This window comes from Fundulus heteroclitus, chromosome 20 (assembly GCF_011125445.2).
Source record: "Fundulus heteroclitus isolate FHET01 chromosome 20, MU-UCD_Fhet_4.1, whole genome shotgun sequence".
Classification (NCBI taxonomy): Eukaryota; Metazoa; Chordata; class Actinopteri; order Cyprinodontiformes; family Fundulidae; genus Fundulus; species Fundulus heteroclitus.
This window is the reverse complement of record NC_046380.1, coordinates 43,446,412-43,465,189: the sequence shown is the minus strand read 5'-3', so window position 1 is coordinate 43,465,189 and position 18,778 is coordinate 43,446,412. Positions and strand designations below refer to the sequence as shown.

The following is an 18,778-nucleotide window of genomic DNA, read 5'->3' as shown; positions in this document are numbered from 1 at the left end:
TAGTAATAGCTCTATTAATAAGTCCACACTCACAAAATACTTTCATGATTTTTTCCAACAGCAAGCCTTCAATGTAGCCTCAGTAATTCACCACATGAGGAAACTGCACCTATCCCAGAGCGAGGCCTACCCTTTGCCCTTCTCTCTTCCCATCGTCGCAGTTGAGTCTTCCTGTCAGACTGACTCAGAGCTGCTGAAACCCTGCTATGACAAGGACGACCCCCGCGATCCTAATGGGAACTCTATTGTGATGACTAACCGTCTATCAAGCACTAATGCAGAGTCATGCAGAGGGATCTGTCCACCCATAAGATCTATTCACAGGGAACCTGGCTGCACGTCCACTGCAGATCCTACAGATGATGCCCATAGCTTCCATTCAGAAGGTGACACTCATTTCAAGCCATGCCAGAGGTGAGATTTACTCCCCTTCCCTCTGACATTTTTCTAGAAAAGATAAAAACTGTTTTTAGATGGATCCTATTTGCACGTGTGAGTTTCTCTGTAAGTACAAAAATAATCTACACATTCAAGATGAATCAAAGCAAGTTAGTCCACAAATGCAATTAGGGATAAAACATTGGAATAACTCGTGGGAAACTTTTGCCCACTGACTTTTAGTTCTTTTCACTGTGTGAGAGTGTTACTTGGATACAAGTTAGGCAATTGACTGGGCTTTTCTAGCAGTTCCAGAGTTTTATTGGCTGTGGTATGTTAATATTTTCTTTCTTGGAAATTCTCACTAATTTTATCTTCATATTCTTATTGAGAGTTTTTTAAGTACATTTCTCCAGTCCCTTAATTATATGAAGTCTCCCAGTATCATATGCCGTAAAAGAAAAACAAAACAAAAAAAATACCCGTCCTGGTCCACAGCTGTTTGTGTTCATGGCTTTTACTTGTGATTGTATTACAGTTATTTTGGGAAGTTTGTTGTTGTTAATCAAGCAGCTGCTATTGATTTGCGCATAACAATTTCTAATTCACATCTAATTTCTTGGTGTTACATTCCTTTTTCACATGTTTAATGCTTCTTGTGTTACTTGAATGTTTTAACAATTATTTCTGTTGTGGACTAATTTGTAAGATTTACTTGACTTATTCAATTCTTTAGCCCAGTGTAGTTTCTTTATGAACAAAGTAAAACCACAGATTCCTAGGGCATTGTTTTGAGCTATATTGTTCATTTTGGAAATAATTTAGTACCTCCTCCTTGTTATGCTGTGGTTCAGCTTGGATGTTGTGGCTCAGAGGAAGGACCAGTCATTTCAGTCTGGAGTTTGCACAGTCATGTGATGAACAGACTCACCAAAGATGAAGGTAAACTATAATTTTTGTTGAAGAATTCAGATTAAGCTTTTGTTTCTGTCTTTCTGACACTTGATTTTTTTGTTCAGTATGTTTGGTGGGTCCATGATCCTCACAGGCGTCCTCCTCAACAGACCTACTGCTAAACTTCATCATACTGCTTGTTGCAGAAACCATGCCCATCGAAGTTTATTCTGTGACTACAGATTCAAAGACAGTGTGAGGCCGAAGGGCTCGCAACACACTTTAAATGTTCTTAGCAGATACTCATATATTTTAAATAGATAGAGTTATACCAATATGTAACAACACTCTCGAAGTATTTGTTTTGTCAAGAACTAGGTGATTTAAGTAATATTTATATACCATTGATATTTGAATTTGGTTGGGATTGGGATAGCTTAACTCATAATTACTCAGGGTTGTGTCATTTGTATTCAGTTTGTTGCTATTGAACACAACCCTGTGTCTTTGTATAGTTATGTTAATCTATTTATGGCTATGCCAGGAACCTAATGAAGGCCAGTAAAAATTCAAAAAAAATTATTTATTCTCTGTGTTCGGACTATTATAGTAAATTTTTTCTTCATTAATGAGAACACTTTTTTGTGTGATCTCCTATATTCATTATACACAAACACTTATTTATATAGTTATAACACACTATTTATGCCAATGTACAAAAACAAAGTGGCAACAGCAAGTTAGAATGAGCTGGTGGTAAATCACCAAAGATGAGACTAGAATCTGTGTGACCCCCTCCCCCTTTTAGTATTAAGAAATGATTTTCATTCCTTTCTTTCCTTTATATATGACAGTCATTTGGGCTTGCTCTATATTACTTTTATTATGTCAGTCAAACTTTACCACAGCATCACTGAATCCCATCAGATGGCTGTCTGCAGTGCTTTCTTTGGTATGTCTGTAAGATGCTCTCTTAAAGTGATTAAAGTGCCACAAGCTGGTAAAAAGATGTTGTGTGAACTAGAGATGCACCGATCAGAGATGTATCGCTGATTCCAGTTTTTTTCCCCCTAAGCTTTGACCAGCCAATGATTACTTTAAAACATTCCAATTTTGGGATCTTAAAACCCTATATTTAAGTTTTACAAATATTTTATTGTAGCCTTTGTGCAATTAAAGTAATTACCTTTAAGATCAGACAATGTCCACAGTAGCTGTGAGACAAATGAGATTTTAAACTGACTTTAGTATTTTTTATCAGGGATGAGCATGGTAGTGTTGTAAATGACAAACATCAACGTGTTTCTCCTTGTGCCGGGCATACACTGTACAATATTTTCAGTCGTGGTACTCATATACAGCTCAAACTGTACGACGAAACCGCAGGGTTTAAAAGTTCACTGCTCACGATATCTGTTCTTACACTGTGCGGCCCAATGCTATAATGCGACCTGACTGCTCACACTGTACGTTCAAAAACCACAAAGTCAGACTCAGCCCCGTAGGGAGATGGTGCTACCAGGGGCGGATTTAGGAAATCTGGGGCCCTAGGAAAAGAAAGGCATGGGGCCCTCTGAATTGACCAAAGTACTAGCAGCAAGGATTGAGCCTGTTAAGTAATATGATACATCCTGACCAGACAGGATTTGTTGCTGGTTAACAACTTCCCAGTAATCTCCGTCGCCTTTTTAATTTGATATACACTGCTGATGATAACATTGATCAAGAGATTGTAATATCCCTAGATGCCCACAAAGCCTTTAATAGAATACAGTATCTTAATTTGTTTAACATCCTTGAGAGATTGAGATTTGGTCCTAAATTTTGTTTGTGGATTGAGTTAATATATGCGAATCCCCAAGATATGGTAAGAACGAATAACATAATATTTGACCCATTCCCTCTGTTTCAGGGAAACAAGACAGGGGTGTCCCCTGTCACCCCTGCTCTTTGATGTGGCAATCATGCCCCTTCCAATAATGTTGAGGAATGCTGCTGAACTGGGGGGAATACGCAGGGGGATGCAAAATCATAAACTTTCGCCATAGTCTGATGACCTCTTTTTCCTGTCACATCCTGCCGCAAGCATTTCGGTGGCTCTCATTATTGAAAACTTCAGGAGGGTTTCGGGTTATAAAATTAATCTAGAAAAAAGTGTTTTTCCCAATTAATGAACGTCGAGGAGACTATCATTCCAGGCCTATACTTTTACAACCATGAAAGACAAATTCACATATTTAGGTGTTACGGTAACAAGCAAATATAAAGATTTATTTAAGCACAATTTTAAAGTAACAGTGGATAAGGCGAAATCAGATATGGAAAGGTGGTCATCTCTCCCAATATCGTTGGCAGGTAAGATAAACTGTCAAAATGATTGTAATGCCAAAGTTCGTGTTTTTATTTCAGACAATACCAATTTTTATTCCTACATATTTTTTTAAATTAAATAAATGTACATCTACCTGTTATATGGAAAGAAAAAAAAACAGTCCCCCAGATAAGAAGAGTTTCTAGAGAGACAGAGAGAGGAGGGGGCCTAGCCCTACCAAATTATATGCATTATTACTGAGAAAATGATTTCAAGTTTAACACTAAAAGTTATAAATGTGCAAAATGTATATTTATTATTTAATTTTATTTTACCTCATGCTAGCATCTAAACTTGAATTAATGGCTTCAGACACTTAAAGTATTACTGACGGTTTTATTATGCCTTCTATTCCTCTTTGAATGTTATGGACCCAAACTTAGTTTTCATGGAATGACCCTGCAAAGTTACTTTTGGTAACTTTGAGAGCAGCTTTCTCCTTTTCTCCTTCTTTCTCTTCTGAGCACCATTTGGGTAGCTTCTTTCCTTTTTCGTTCTTTTATTTTATTTTCTCTCTTCCTCTCTTCTCGTCTCGTCTCCTCGCCGTTTGTTTTCAAATGGTTGTCTGCTGTGCCGTCTGCCTAGACCTTTCTGCACATGCGCAGCAAATGGACTGATCCAATGTAGTGGAGACTGTAGGGGGGACCCCGAGACACACTTAATATAATAAGCATTCTGATGGCATTTTAGCGAAAGGATTTTAGTCAACGTAATTAATGTGCACAAATAATAGCTGTAGTAACCATACATGTAAAGGAGTTTTAGGGGGCCCCCAGGAAGTTGGGAGCCCTAGGCAACTGCCTAGTTTTGCCTAATGGTAAATCCGCCCCTGGGCGCTACTCGTACTCGTCTACCCGGAAGCCAAATGTCAACATTAGAAGAAGAAAAAGGCGGAAGTGTCGATGCTCACTGTTAAATATAAGGCTTAATAGAACAAAATGCGCTGCCTTGGCAATTCTATGAGTTACTCCTCCGTAGTTTGACTCCATGTCACACGTACCGTTGTCATGCTTCTCTCCGCTCCTATGTTTTCGTTTGAGAGGCAAAAAAAAATCTACTTGTTTGCGCGTGCGCAGTGAGCGAGGTCATGGGAAATTGGCTCGTAGACGGTCGTAACTCTGCTTCAACAGCAGGATGCGCTCACGATCGCTCACGATCACTCCTGATCACTCACGAGGGCCGACTGAATTTCAAACTTGTTTGATTTTCAACCGACCGTCCGATTCCTGATCAGGAGGTGGTCATGATAGGCGAATCGCCCCTCGTTACCCCCTGTATACTACACAACGCAGGATGCATGATCAAGCTGAAACTCGACCCCATCCAGAAAATTCTCGCACGACTGAAGAATCGGCCCGAAAAGGGCAAAAATTCTTACAGTGTATGCCCGGCTTTAGACTAACTCTAAAATGTTCAAAAGTAAGCCAACATTTTCAATCCAGTGCATTTATTTAGAGATTAAAGAATTCAACAATGCATGTTTGCTGTAACATGGTCAGCCTTCCTGGTAACCGCTGAAGTTGGTTCTGACTCATTCGCATCTTTTCAGATTTGAAAATGCCTTTCCAAGGGGAATATGAATTGAGGCTCTTTTCCCTTCAGAAAAAAATATAGGTAACCATTGAGAAAAGTATGAAGTGTCCAAAATGTTAAGTTCTTTGAGTTGCTGAATGTCTTCTCAACAATGGTCCATTTCCAAGCATTTTTCCATCTCTCGGAGCATCTCTAGTGAACACTAGTAATGCCATGTAAGACTGTAATTCCATATGGAGCACAGTGCATTTTTGTATTGTTTTCACATTAAATATGTTGTAACTACGTCTCCTGCTTCTCTTTGAATAAAAACAAAAAAGGACAACAAACTCCTTACAGCTATGGTAGACACATATCAGTAAATAAGCGTTTATTTTAAAGGTGCATAAACAGCAGATGCAAACCAAAACAATTATACTGTACAGTATCAATGACCCTTTCCTGAACAGTGGAGTTTAGTGCAGAGTGAGAAATGGATCACTATTTGTAAGTATAAAGATGGATTTTCTTGAAAAAGTGCCATGCAACGAGAGCAAATACAAAATATGAGTTAAGGTTTTTAATGATAGAGCAGCAGGACGAGCTCCAAGGCACAGCACATGGGGGCCTAGTTCTGACAGCTGCTGAGTTCTTCTGCTCTTTTTCGAAGTGCTGTCAAGATATCTTTCAGCTTGGCATCCAGTCCTTCAAGCTTTGTAGACTTCTGAAAGATCTCATGCTGTAGTCGTCTGAGGGAGTCTGCTTTTCCTGAACAGCAGAGACACCAAGCATTGATCATCTAACAGATTCAGACAACACTCAAAAGCCCCATTTACACTACCCTTGTTAAACCGATCCAGGCTGAGCTCGGTCCGAGCTTAGATCAGTTAACCAAGCCAAGCTTAGTTCTAACAACCGTTTACACACCAAGCTATCTCGGTTCCTTGGATTCCTCGCCTCCTAGTGACGATCTGTGGTACTACTGCTCTCTGGGTTTGAGGGCGGTGTAGGTACCAGATTGACTCGGGCTGCCAGATTGGCTCGGGTGCTACCCGATGACGTCTACATATGGCAACTCAACTCAAACAAACTAGATTATGCGCCCGCGGTCTCCATTTGTTACAAATCAATTTTATTTTGTTAATTTACGGTTATTTTCCTGTAAATTAGTCGAGGCATGAAAACTTTTAACATCATTTTGGAATACTTGTGTGGTAGTCTGACAATTTAATCGGTAATTTTGCAGGATCAAAGAAGTTACAACCTTAGAGAAATTTAATTCCTCCAATTTTTTTTAAGTTGTGAAGGGAAACTAAACCATAAACTCATTTCATTTTTAATAAAAGTCAGCAGCCAAATTTAATTTTATCACGGCATTCATCACTGTAAAATCAATAAAGTTCATTCCTCCTTTTTGTACTGATGTTGTTCTTTCTGATCACATGTTTTTTTATTATTCCAGATGAAATTGTGATGAATTTGATTATTTTTTTATTGTGGTATTTGGTACATTTAAGATATATGCTGGATAAATTAGTCTGGCTAGCCCTTCCATTTTTGTTAACAATATTCTTCCAAACATTGAGCCAATTGTCAAATTTTTTTATTTTTTTTTTATTTATTTGTAAAATGGCTTGAATATTTGTTCAAGCTTTTGAGAAAAAAGAAACCGCTAAATTAACTTAATAAAATTGATTCGTTACAAATGCAGACCGCGGGCTCTATGTAGTTTGTTTGAGTGGTGTTGCCATAAGGTGACGTCATCGGGAGGCGCAAGGCCCACGGAGAATCTGGTGACGTCATCGGGAGGCGCAGGGACCATGGCGATTTTCTTCGTAAAATTGTCCGTTTACAAGCCGCAATCCCGCTCTCGAATAAAACCTACAACCCGCTATAATTACTTTAGTAAGTTGTCCAGACCAATTACAATATTTTGCGCAATTGAGCAAACGTTAAACCAACAATGTATAGTGACGTCATCAGAAGACGCAGGACCCGAGTCAATCTGGCAGCCCGAGTCAATCTGGTACCTACAGCGGCACCAAGCAAATCAAAATGGCGGTGATACGTCGTTGTTTGCGGCGATTAAAGCTAAGACCGCAACTTTTGGTGAATTTACTTTACTGGCTTTTGGGAAGTGGATAAGACAAACAAACGTCTAATAAGGATTTACAAACGCAGGAAACAATGACAGACGCTGAGGTTCATCATGCTGCTAAGCAGAATCATCACTGGAAATCGTGTGTCACAGTAGGGAAGCTAGTATTTTTATGAATGTCTGAAATGTCAGCTGACTGCACGTAGATGACACGGTCTGCTCATGCGCTCTTTGTTGTCAGATAACCGAGATAGGAAAAAACCGAGCCGAACCCACCTCTGGAACTGGGCTGCATTTAGCGCGGTCCGGTTGTGTCTGGCTCGGTTTAGTTTAGTTTGCGTTCCATTTATACTCGATAGTTATCTCAGTTACCGAGCTCGGACTGGTCTCGGCTCGGTTAAAAAAAGGGTAGTGTAAACGGGGTATTTAAAGTGTTGGAAAGAAAACCAATGTTAGTCAGCTGTGGGTTTTGATTCACCACTGAAAATTGATGCCCAACATAATGTCTGTCTAAACAAAAATATTCATAAAATAATTGTGCTTTTTAATTCTTATTTCTGGATTTATGCAGCAAGAACATCAAGAGAAAAAAATAAACCGAAAAGTATATTTAATACAATCAAAATCATTTAACAGTTGATTTTAATGTAAAAAGTTAAAAGTTTGTCACAATTCATTACAATATGGTAATAAAACCATTGATATTTTACAGCATTTCTACATTACCTGAGAGAGCCTCTTTTATATTTTGCGTGGTGTTAGCCAGAGCTCCAGCTTTCTCATGTAGCCTTTCCAGTCTATCAGCTTCAGGAGCTGTCTCTTCAGTGCCACCAGCGTCTGCTTTGTCTCGAAGACGGCCAAGCTGTTCCTCCAAAATATTTAGATCCTACAAATACACACCCACACTCAGGTAGTGACTAATCATGGCTGATGATACAATGCCTTAGGAAACATTTCACTTCACATTTCAACCATCAAGTAGTCCATCCATCCATTTTCCAAACCGCTTAATCCCTCATGGGGTCGGAGGGTTGCTGGTGCCTATCTCCAGCGTTCACTGGGCGAGAGGCGGGGTACACCCTGGACAGGTCGCCAGTCTGTCGCAGGGCAACACAGAGAGACAAACAGGACAAACAACCATTCACACCTAAGGACAATTTGAAGAAGCCAATTAACCTAACAGTCATGTTTTTGGACTGTGGGAGGAAGCCGGAGTACCCGGAGAGAACCCACGCATGCACAGGGAGAACATGCAAACTCCATGCAGAAAGACCCAGGGGTGTCCATCAAGTAGTTTCATGACAAAATATATCAATGTCATTTTTCTTTAAAAATCACATCAAATGTAAAGTAGCACATGAGCCTGGTTCAAACAGAAACAAAAGAATCAGAGCAGTCAACACCACTGATTCTTAGGCTTCATCCAAATATCCTTAATCATAGCTCCTGTTCCTTAACCTTTCATGGGGTCAACAGTTAGAACTCTTTGGTGGGGAGGAAAGTTGCTTTGCACTGCTGTGCCGAATTCAGACAGCCTTTAACTAAAATCCGGGCCTACAACCTTCCAAAAATGAACTACAAAGTGCGTGCTCTCTTCTCTCTGGACATTTTCACTGATTTCCATGAGGTGAGCTGTAACAATATGTCATGTCATGCAAAGGATCGTTGGATAGCTTAAGACTGCAATATTCGGAGAGTAGTTATGGTGCCCACTGACGCACTTCCACTTACCACAGTCCTTACTCAATAAAGCTATTCGGATGGACTCTCAGTTTAAAGTTGTTTTAAGCCCTCTGCGGACGGGATTAGTTTTACATAGGGACCTCATTTAATAATTAAATTATCCCCCTACATCACTTTTTATGTGGCGCATTGGCACGGATAAACAAAGCCTGAGATTTGCAGAAATTTATGGACATGTCTGCTGCTTATTGTACATGTCAGCACAACACCATGCTTTTAAGAGTCTCTGGGCTCTCTTTTTTTATAAAGTCGCTGGTAGATTTCGTGAGTCGTGGTTTTTGGGCTTAGTCTTTAACGTGAAGTTGCTTATTTGGGATAACATAACCCATCCTCCTGTCTATCGCACTGTACAACAAGAGCTAGACCTCGAGCTGCTGTTGCATTTTACAGTGAGAACCATCTTTCCCCATACGTAACAACCCCACCCCTCCAAAAAACAGGAAAAGTCACGGTGGGGAGAAATTCCACACTAAATGCATGCATTTAAAAAGTATAGAAACAGGCTCTTTAATAATGTGTGGCGGGTTGCTTACTGGGCTTGTTTTCAGATAGGGTTTGTGGGAACCAGGGTGTTCTAAACACTCCAATGCAGCCTCCATTCTTTACTAAACGCAAATAAAAATGTGCCCAGGAAACAAAAAAAAATTGCATATCTATGTATCGGATCCCGCCATTTCTGCCAAATCACAGAGATGACCATTCACAATGGATTTGTTTTATCACATGACCTCGGAGTTTAGTAAAATTTAGTAGGTAATTTGCGGGGGAATTTTTACTTTACAAGTTACTGACATGGTACATTCGCACAGGATGAAAAACACAGACAATCTCCGTAATTATTACAAATCACCTGTGGTAAAACCCTAGGTAAAACTAATCCTGTGCGAATAGGGCTTTAGCCAGATCCTCCGGCTGGAGGAACTTACCGGTTCTGCAGCAGCTGCCTCTTCCTCAGCTTTTTCTGCAGTCTTTAATGCATAAGGAACCTTCTGCTGTGCATCCTGCAGTAGCTCTTTCAACCCATAAAGATGCTCTTTCACTGGTGTCATCAGTGCTCCTGTATCATCCAGGTCCTTCTCTGCTGGCTTCAGCTGGTCTTTGGCCTTCATCAAGATAGAGAAATTAAAAAATCTCTACGGAACAGATTTTTGTTAACTGTGGAAGAGTTGTTTATCGGAGAAGTATGTAAAATTCCTACTTGTGTCAGGTTATTATTGAGGCTTTCAATGAGATCCATGCTGTCCTGCAGTTTTTCTTCCAAGTCAGAGAGGGAACCAGTCCCTGATTTTAGGCCTTCCAGGAATTCACTCACATTGTCCTTGGCTCCCAGTGCCTTGACCCTGTTAATGTGCCATACAAACTGTTTTTTTGTCTCATGCACACAATGATATATTGTTTTAGCTGATAGATTGTTTACTCCTACTACTTCAACTATTTTCTTAACATTCCAACCTGTAATTTAAATGTATTTAAATCCTATTTTATGTGATGAATCAGCCCAAAATACTCTGTTGGTTAAGGGAAATGAGAAAAAAAATCAGAAGAAGTACATCAGTAAAAATAACAGAGCATGTTGTGAGTTTGCCAAAATGCTGTCGGGGCCATCTCACCCGAAAGGACTGACAAACTACACCTCCCAGCATTCAGTGGCAAGGGAAGGCAAGACAAGGCAAATTTATTTGCCCAAAGTTCTTTACATGATTAAAACATAGCAAAATAAAAACAGATTAAAAGCAAGTTGGAAAAAAATTAAGAAAAAACAAACAAAATAAACCTTGGCAAATGGAAACAAAAAGCAAATATTAAAAACAGTTGGACTACAAATTTAAACTAATGATGTTTCAATAAACAGTTCCACTAGATCAGTCAAAGGCAGTCCTAAACAAATGTGTTTTTTATATTGATTTAAAGGTATACTATGCAACCGGGGTTGATTTTTCCAGCGAGGCTCCCCCCAGAGGGCGAAAGTAAAAGTGCACTGTCGTAAAGATGTTCAGCTGTTCTCCTGGTTTCTCCGTCAAGCCAGGCGCGGTTGTTTTGAGCTTAGCAGACAGGCGAACGCAATAAAAAGTGGAAAAAACGGCAGTACACTAAGACAGTGAAAGTATGAACATCAGGGTTTCCCGCAGCGCTATCTTGGCGAGGCGGTCGCCTCGCCAAACTCATGCTACCGCCTCGCCAACATAAAAAAATAAAAAAATAAATAATAATAATAATAAGAAAACTCGATATGCTTGCATGTTTATTTGACGTTAACACGCGGTTCTTTGTTGTTGCTTTCGCGCGTGCATATAGTGAATGGCAGGGAAAAAACAGGCAAAAACACATGGATACGCCCCCTGCTCCGCCAGCCGCTCCGCCACACTGGGGGTGTGTAGCAGTTCTCACCGTAAAGCAAGACCGACTCTCGCGATGCACCAGACTTCTGAGCCTGTGGGTGCGGGTCGAGGGCTCCTGTAATTGCAAGTACGGTATTTCCCCCACAGACCACCAGGGCGGCCGAGAAAACCTTTGTTCGACCTGAAATGACTCATTTAATCATCCAAAACGGTATGGAACACATTAATTAACTGAAAAATGTTGCATAGTATGCCTTTAAAGGAACTCAGGCTTTCAGCACTTTTACAGTTTTCTGCAAGTTTGTTACAGATAAGTGGAGCATAGGAAATAAATGCTGCTTCTCCATGTCTGGTTCTGGTTCTGGTTCTGCAGAGCAAGCTGGAGCCAGAAGACCTTAGTGGTCTGGAGGGTTGATACACTGATAACAAGTCTGTGATCTCTTTAGGTCCTAAGCCATTCAGGGATTTATAGACTAACAGGAGTCTGTTCTCTGAGATACAGGGAGCCAGTGTCCTGATCGACTTTTTTGGGAGACCTGTGAAGACGGTATCTTCACAGGTCTCCCAAAAAAGTCGTAATCAATTCAACTAAAGAGGAATGCATGGATTAGTTTTTCCAGATCCTGCTGAGACATTAATCCTTTAATGTCTCAGCAGGTGGGAGCCTGCTAGTGAAACTGTCTTTAGATGCTTTTGGAGGTTCAGGTCTGAGTCCATCACTACACCCAAATTTTGGGCCTGATCAGTGGTCTCTAGCTGAAGCAGCTGAAGCTGTGTGCTAACTTTTGATTTTTCCACTATTGGTCCAAATATTATTACTTCAGGTTTGTTTTTATTTAATTTAAGAACATTTTGGCACATCCATGGATTGATTTCTTCTAGGCATTTACTCCATGCTTGAACTGGTTTATAGTCACCTGGTGACATGGTGATGTAGAGCTGTGTGTCGTCTGCATAGTGATGGTAGCTGATGTTGTTGTTTTTTTATGATCTGAGCTAGAGGGAGCGTGTAGATATTGAATAGGAGGGGACCCAGGATGGACCCTTGGGGAACCCCACATGTGATTTTTGTCATCTCTGATGTAATGTTACCTACTGATACAAAAAAGTTCTTTAAGTAGGATTTAAACCAGTTGAGAGCTGTACCAGAAAGGCTGACCCAGTTTTACAGGTGTTCTAACAGAATGGAGTGATCAATGGAGTATCAATGCTGCAATGAGGTACAATAGTACCAGCACTGTGGTTCTTCCACAGTCTGTATTTATATGGATGTCATTAAACACCTTGGTAAGGGCTGTCTCTGCACTGTGGTGAGGAAACCTGACTGGAAAACGTCAAAGCAGCTGGTCACTGTTAAAAAAGTGTTTTATTGTTGAAACACAGCTTTTTTCAATAATGATACTGATAAAAGGGATGGGCCTGTAATTCTGCAGAAGTAGTGTGTCCACATTGTTCTTTTCCAACAGTGGTTTGATCATTTCTATTTTTAGGAACTGGGGGACGTGTTTATTGTCTGAGACAAATCAGACACTATGACAGGCAAAACTTTCTTAAAGAAAGCTGTGGGTGAAACATCAAGGCAGCAGGAGGAGGGACTCAGCTGGTGAATGATTTCCTCTAATCTTTCGTAGTTTATTTGGCTGAATTGGGACATTTTGTCAAGATCAGTTCTAGATAGAGACAACTTTGGTTCTGAACATGATATTGATGTACAGACTGATCCTCTAATCTTTAGGATTTTCTCAGTAAAGAAGTTAACAAATTCATTGCAGGCCCTGGTGGAGTGGAGTTCAGAAGCCACGGACACAAGGGGATTTGTTAACATTGCGATCCTATTGTTCTAATGAAGTTTTTATAAGACATCATATTGTGCAGATTCTTTCTCTCCAGCAACTGATTTGGCTGACAGAGTATCTTAAAGTAGAGTTGCCAGATTTGCTGCCGAGTTTTTGTCCCTCTCCCCTCTTTTCAACCTTTGAAGAAGAAGCTCAAGAAAGCTTTTAGAGTTTCTTTTTTGTGTATCCAGCAGATTTCATTCTGCTAGAAGAACTTGGATTAGCAGCCTGTCATCCAAGTATATTGAATAGATTATCAAAGGATAATCGGATAAACGCTTGAGTAAAGAGTGTACCCATTTGTTTTTCCCTCCTAAGAGGTCTGAACAGTTCAGACGTACACAGATAAGCCAGGGCTATTCCAGCCAATTCAGCATTCCATAAAGACAATGCAAAGTTGAAGGAAAGTTTTTTTTTTTGTTGGTTTAGATAAACAATCTAGGATCATCCTTAGTGTCTTGTTTTCTGTGTTTTGAACCACTGCATCAGCAGCTGAGCTGAATGCTTTATGCTGCATGCATTTGCATGTTGGTGATCAAACTGTGTTTAAAGCTTACATTGGTTTATGTTGATCAGCATAAAAGAGCCAATCAGTGTATTTACTTATTTATTTATTTACAGTTTCAAGCTGTTTCTCTCTGTTTTTCCCTACACACAGAGGCAGGTCCCCCTTTGTTTTATGACTCTTTGTTCCAATTTGGTATCATTTCCAAACCATGACTTCACGTGGCCTCAGACAGAAGTGTTGATGATTGGCCAGCGAGCCAGTCTCTGCTATTGGTCGAGCTATTGTGGCTTAAACACACGGACAAACAAATGCTGTTTTAGGGCTATGTATAGCTTTAAAGGAGGAATAAGTAATAATGACACCTAGGGCCCGTTCTTCGTACGTCGCTAACTCAGTTAGCTGGATTTGATTGTTGACTATTTGGCATGATCTTGGATCGTTTGGTTCTTCGAAACTTATCTTGGACTTGTTGTCATAGCAACATGTTGATCACGAGCAGGCTTATTTCATGTAAACAGTATTAGATCGCCGCTTTAGAAGCAGAGGAGATAGTGAAGTCTGTAGTAGCCATGTCCATTTTTACGACTGCCACCTGTTGCGGAAGGTGCAAGAATAATTTCAGAGCTTTTCGAATTAATCGCGTATTGCGCAATAGACAGGATCCTTTAGCGCAGCGCGACAGTGTAATTGTAGAGAGATTTTTCTTGATGGCTGTTATAAACAGACAAGCACATCATTTCACAGTGGCTTTTAAAGAGGAAAAAGTTGTGTTAGAGCCATAAATAGAAAATATTTAAGTTATTTGTATGATGGTTTGCTTTTTATGTATATCATATTCAGTAAGAAGATTTGTTCAGGCCATTTTATTTAAGTTTAGTTTTACTTTGAAAGGCTTGCTTCCTGTCGAGCCGTATATTGTATTAGAAAAAAATATGGATGGATTACCCAGACACGGAGCAATACAGTTTTACCGTGTAAACTGTGGATGACTTGGAAAAGGAAGAACTTCATTTTTAATGGATAAATAATTTTTTTGTTATAATTCCCAGTTTGCACGCGTCCTTTACTTCCAATGTCTAAGGAATGACACTGAAATTTGGATCTTTGACGTAACAAGTTCCTTTTTTAAATAAAGTATAATAATTAAAGGCTACCATTTTGTAGAATATTCTTGTATTTCACTTGTACTTGTCCCCATGTTCTAGTGGGTCCCGTGGAGGCTCTGATATAAAAGAACAAAGTAAATATGAAATTATTAAAATGCAAAAATTCATACTGTAGATAGAAACATCTACCATGGACAGTATTTACACATTTAATTTGTCTGCTACTTTTTGCCAGCCCTCTCTCCTGGCTTTAACAGATTTTGAGGTGTTTTAATTATTGACTCAAATTTGGCATAACCTTCCATTAAAAGCTTGTGTTCTGCTTGGGAGAAAAACTGTGGGTTAGGGTATGGAAGTATCTTGATTAGGAAAACTATAAATGTTTTCAGATAAATAACATTTTGAAAATGGAATTAATAATAAAAAAAATAATTGATAAATGTTTGCAAGATTGACATTTTTTGGACTATAAAGCACACTTAAAATCCTTATATCTTCTCAAAAATTGATGATGCGCCTTATATATGATTAAAGTTGTGCTTACTGAGATTTTATGTGGTACAATGCTCTCAAAAATCTTAAAATGTGTAAGTAAGACTTTGGTAAGCAAGTAAGTAAGTAAGTATTACGGTACATTGTGTCAGTACCTGATTGGACCCATGAGCAGTTAACAAGACTGTCTGACTGTAATGTTGAAACTAGAAGTGCATTCATGTAATGGTCCCCACATACTCGCATTTAGTTCACTCCGTGGATGTCCGCGTGTACTCGAGGCATACTCAAGGTGGACTCTGCATGGACTCCACGTATACAGGTACGTGTCACACTCTAAACATCTCGCAAGAAGTCTCTACATCAAACTGTTTTATATGTGACACCAAGCTTGATACTCTGAGCTGCTCCAAGCAGGCGGTCAAAAGGACGTGCAGCATCACAGTCCCTCTCTGTTCTCACTGACAGGTGTGCGGTGGGAGCCTGCTGGAAAATAAACGACTCTAGGTGCTCAGCTAGCTAATCACACACTCTACATCCACAGAGTGTCAGTGCGGAGTCTGCAAAGCTCACAGTATGCCCGAATATGTGGGAGCCTTTAGGCAACCTGTGCCCAGAGTACATGCTAGCAACAATAAGCCTAGTAAGTTAATTCAATATAAAAGTGATGTTTACGTTTATGTAATGTTGATTTAGCATTATGTTAGAAACAGGAGAGTGTAGTCCAACTACTCTGTCCTCCCGACAGAAATAGATAGCTCTCTCTATGGAAAGAGCTGTGTACGTGAAGGGGCGGAGTGATAGTACACACTTGGGAAGAATATTTAGTGCGTCTTATAATCCAGTGAGCCTAATATGTGGACAAAGACGCACAAATACATGTTACTTCACTGTGCGCCTTATAGTCTGGTGTACCTTATTGTAACTTACAATTTTTTTCCAGAGTGATGTATGAGGGTTTACCTGCTGTCCTGAGCCTCCTGAAGCAATGTCCTGGCTGTGTCCAGTTGTGGCTTGGCCTCCTTCAGCACATTCATTGTGCTTGGTAGATTTGCTGTCAAGTTTTTTAACTCCTCAAGCTTTGTCTTCAAGGTAGGCAGACTGACGAGTAGCTTTTCTTTCAGAATCCAATTACTCACCTCCTGGACCTGGGTCAGGTTTGAGGCTGGGTCTAAATGCACAGACAATTTAAATGTTTGACCAAAGTTCTACCTTACCCTTATGATCACTGCAGTAATTGGGGCTTTAAATAATTTGTACCTGACAGAAAATCTTTAAGCTCTTTAACAACATCGCGTGTCTCTTTTAAGTCCTCCTCCAGCATATCTCTGGCTTTTTTAGTTTTGCTGGACAGGTCATTTACTAATTGTCTCACCAGATCAGATTTTTCCTGTGTATTCTGAAGCTGTAGAAAAAAACAGAAAATGAAGAGAAAATAAAAAGAATGTAAATTTATGAATGATAGAAATCTTAAAAATTACACAAAACTGCTTTTGCTTTTAATAAGGACTGAGTGTGTACCATCTCTGTAGCCTCTGTGATTTTCACAGCAAGTTTGCTCAGACGGTCCTTGACATCCATAACATCAGTGTCAGCCCTTTTGCTTAAAGGCAGAGAACCAACACACTTTGTTCCATTTTTACAGGCTGGGCTTGCCTCGGGTGGACACAGAGCATTCGTCACACACTGGAGAGGGGTGCAGGGCTCTGATTGAACACTGACACACACCTCGAGAAAGGAAGTCACAAATCTGTTAGGATGTTACAGTGTTTTTAGGAGCAAGGCCAAAGCTCCAGCTTCTTCGTGTACAGTAATAGTCTATAGTTTGATCAACCATTGTAGATACCTGTTTTGCGACAGGAGTGAGGTCTGGTTGGGAAGCCATGTTGTTCTCTAGCTTGCTCAGCTCCCTCATGTTGTTTGGCTGCACTTGATTCTGAATTTCTTTGGTCTCTTTCCGGATGTCACTTGACTCCTTTACTGTGTTCCCAGTAGAAGTCACTTTCTTAGCTGCATCTGTTGATTCCTCATACGCATTCTTGATGGTATTGAGTGCTCCTGCATAGAAAGATGGAAAAAAGTCAGAATTTGGCTCAAAAAACCTTCTGATGATAACCTGTTCCAGTTGTTTTATTTAAAATAAAACACTGATCAGTCATCCACTAAAAAGTACTTTGGTATTGCTGACCTGCATGATTGGGGTCAATGTTTTCCTCCATAGCATCTTTCTTGGCTTTATAAATCAAAGTGATGCTATCTACCAGAGCTTGTAGTTTATTCAGCTCAGATTCCAAACCAGGATCTCTCACTGGAGGAGGAAGATCATCATCAACCTTTTCCAACTCATCCCTACAAGAAAACAACAAATAGTTATTAATGACAGAAAATATTCTTAATACAATCGGGTTGACGTATTAGAGGCAAGGCCTTAATGCTGGTGTTATGAACTCATATACAGTCTTGGAAATATATCTCTTAAGCCAGACCTCCTCCTGGCAAATCAGATCACAATCTGTTTTTTCTCTGCTCAAAATATAAGCCACTTTTTCATAGGCAACCTGCAGTAAAGGGAATTGTGAGAAGATGGTCACAGGAAGCCAAGGAAGCCCTTCAGGGTTATTTTGAGGCAACAGACTGGGACTCATTGTGCCAACCACATGGACATCAATGCCATGACTGAGAGTATGACTTACTATATAAGCTTCTGTGTGGACAACACCATCCCCACCAGACCAGCTTTGAATTATTACAGAAAAGTAATTGTAGGAAAATCCTACAATTGAAAAAAGTAAAGTATTCATCTTTTAATAAACACACTTTTGACATTCTCTTTCATTTCATAGTAACATCTATCCTATGATATTTAATTATTCAAATGCAGATTTTGGTGCATTCAAATCTGCTTTGAATTCACTTATTAAAATTGGCTAATTACAGGATGTGTTTTCAAAGAACTGACCCAAATATTGTTCTTATTTTGCTAGACCAAAAAGAATTCAGTTTATTATTATTAAAGAGTCAAATTAAATTATTCAAAGTAATTTGCCAACTGGATGAATACAAAAAAAATAGCAAAACCCTTTTCTAATTTTGGATGTAAAATAATTTACACATTCATTTCCTACAAACAAATCGGACTAATTTAAAATTTAAAATGATCATACTTTTGTTGAGCAGGTAAAAAAATTAACATCATTTTTTTTTTGGTTTGAAAAAAACTGTTCAGTTTTTGGTCCTCAAGTTCCTTTTTGACATGACAATTTTGGCCCATGTACTGAAAAGTTCGGACACTCCTGTCATAGAGAGACTAATTTTCGTCCACCTGACTAAGCAAACAAGCAGCTATCAGGACCTCATGTAGTTTGCTTATTGCCGTGGAGCTGAAGACACATACACCTGCTTCAAATCCACTGTCATTTAGACAAGGCAGACAGCACTTTGAGGATCATGTTCTTTGCTTTCTCCACTGTATTTAACACAATTCAGCCTGATTTGCTTTATC

General features: G+C 39.6%; 2 protein-coding genes across 2 annotated transcripts in view; one reads left to right on the top strand and one right to left on the bottom strand.

The window, feature by feature from the left end:
• LOC110367401 (calcium/calmodulin-dependent protein kinase type 1D) overlaps positions 1-2,663 on the top strand; it is a 112,589-nt gene extending 109,926 nt beyond the window's left edge. The window contains exons 11-13 of the mRNA XM_036151301.1: positions 62-414; positions 1,233-1,320; positions 1,398-2,663. Of these exons, the coding sequence (XP_036007194.1) occupies positions 62-414; positions 1,233-1,296 (417 nt within the window). The 3' untranslated portion in view covers positions 1,297-1,320; positions 1,398-2,663. The remainder of the gene's footprint in view (positions 1-61; positions 415-1,232; positions 1,321-1,397) is intronic.
• Positions 2,664-5,516: 2,853 nt separating this feature from the next.
• si:ch1073-15f12.3 (laminin subunit beta-3) overlaps positions 5,517-18,778 on the bottom strand; it is a 39,945-nt gene continuing 26,683 nt past the window's right edge. The window contains exons 15-23 of the mRNA XM_036151300.1: positions 17,465-17,625; positions 17,123-17,334; positions 16,798-17,004; positions 16,537-16,681; positions 16,240-16,447; positions 10,195-10,336; positions 9,923-10,099; positions 7,980-8,139; positions 5,517-5,923 (exon numbers count right to left, since the gene is read on the bottom strand). Of these exons, the coding sequence (XP_036007193.1) occupies positions 5,784-5,923; positions 7,980-8,139; positions 9,923-10,099; positions 10,195-10,336; positions 16,240-16,447; positions 16,537-16,681; positions 16,798-17,004; positions 17,123-17,334; positions 17,465-17,625 (1,552 nt within the window). The 3' untranslated portion in view covers positions 5,517-5,783. The remainder of the gene's footprint in view (positions 5,924-7,979; positions 8,140-9,922; positions 10,100-10,194; positions 10,337-16,239; positions 16,448-16,536; positions 16,682-16,797; positions 17,005-17,122; positions 17,335-17,464; positions 17,626-18,778) is intronic.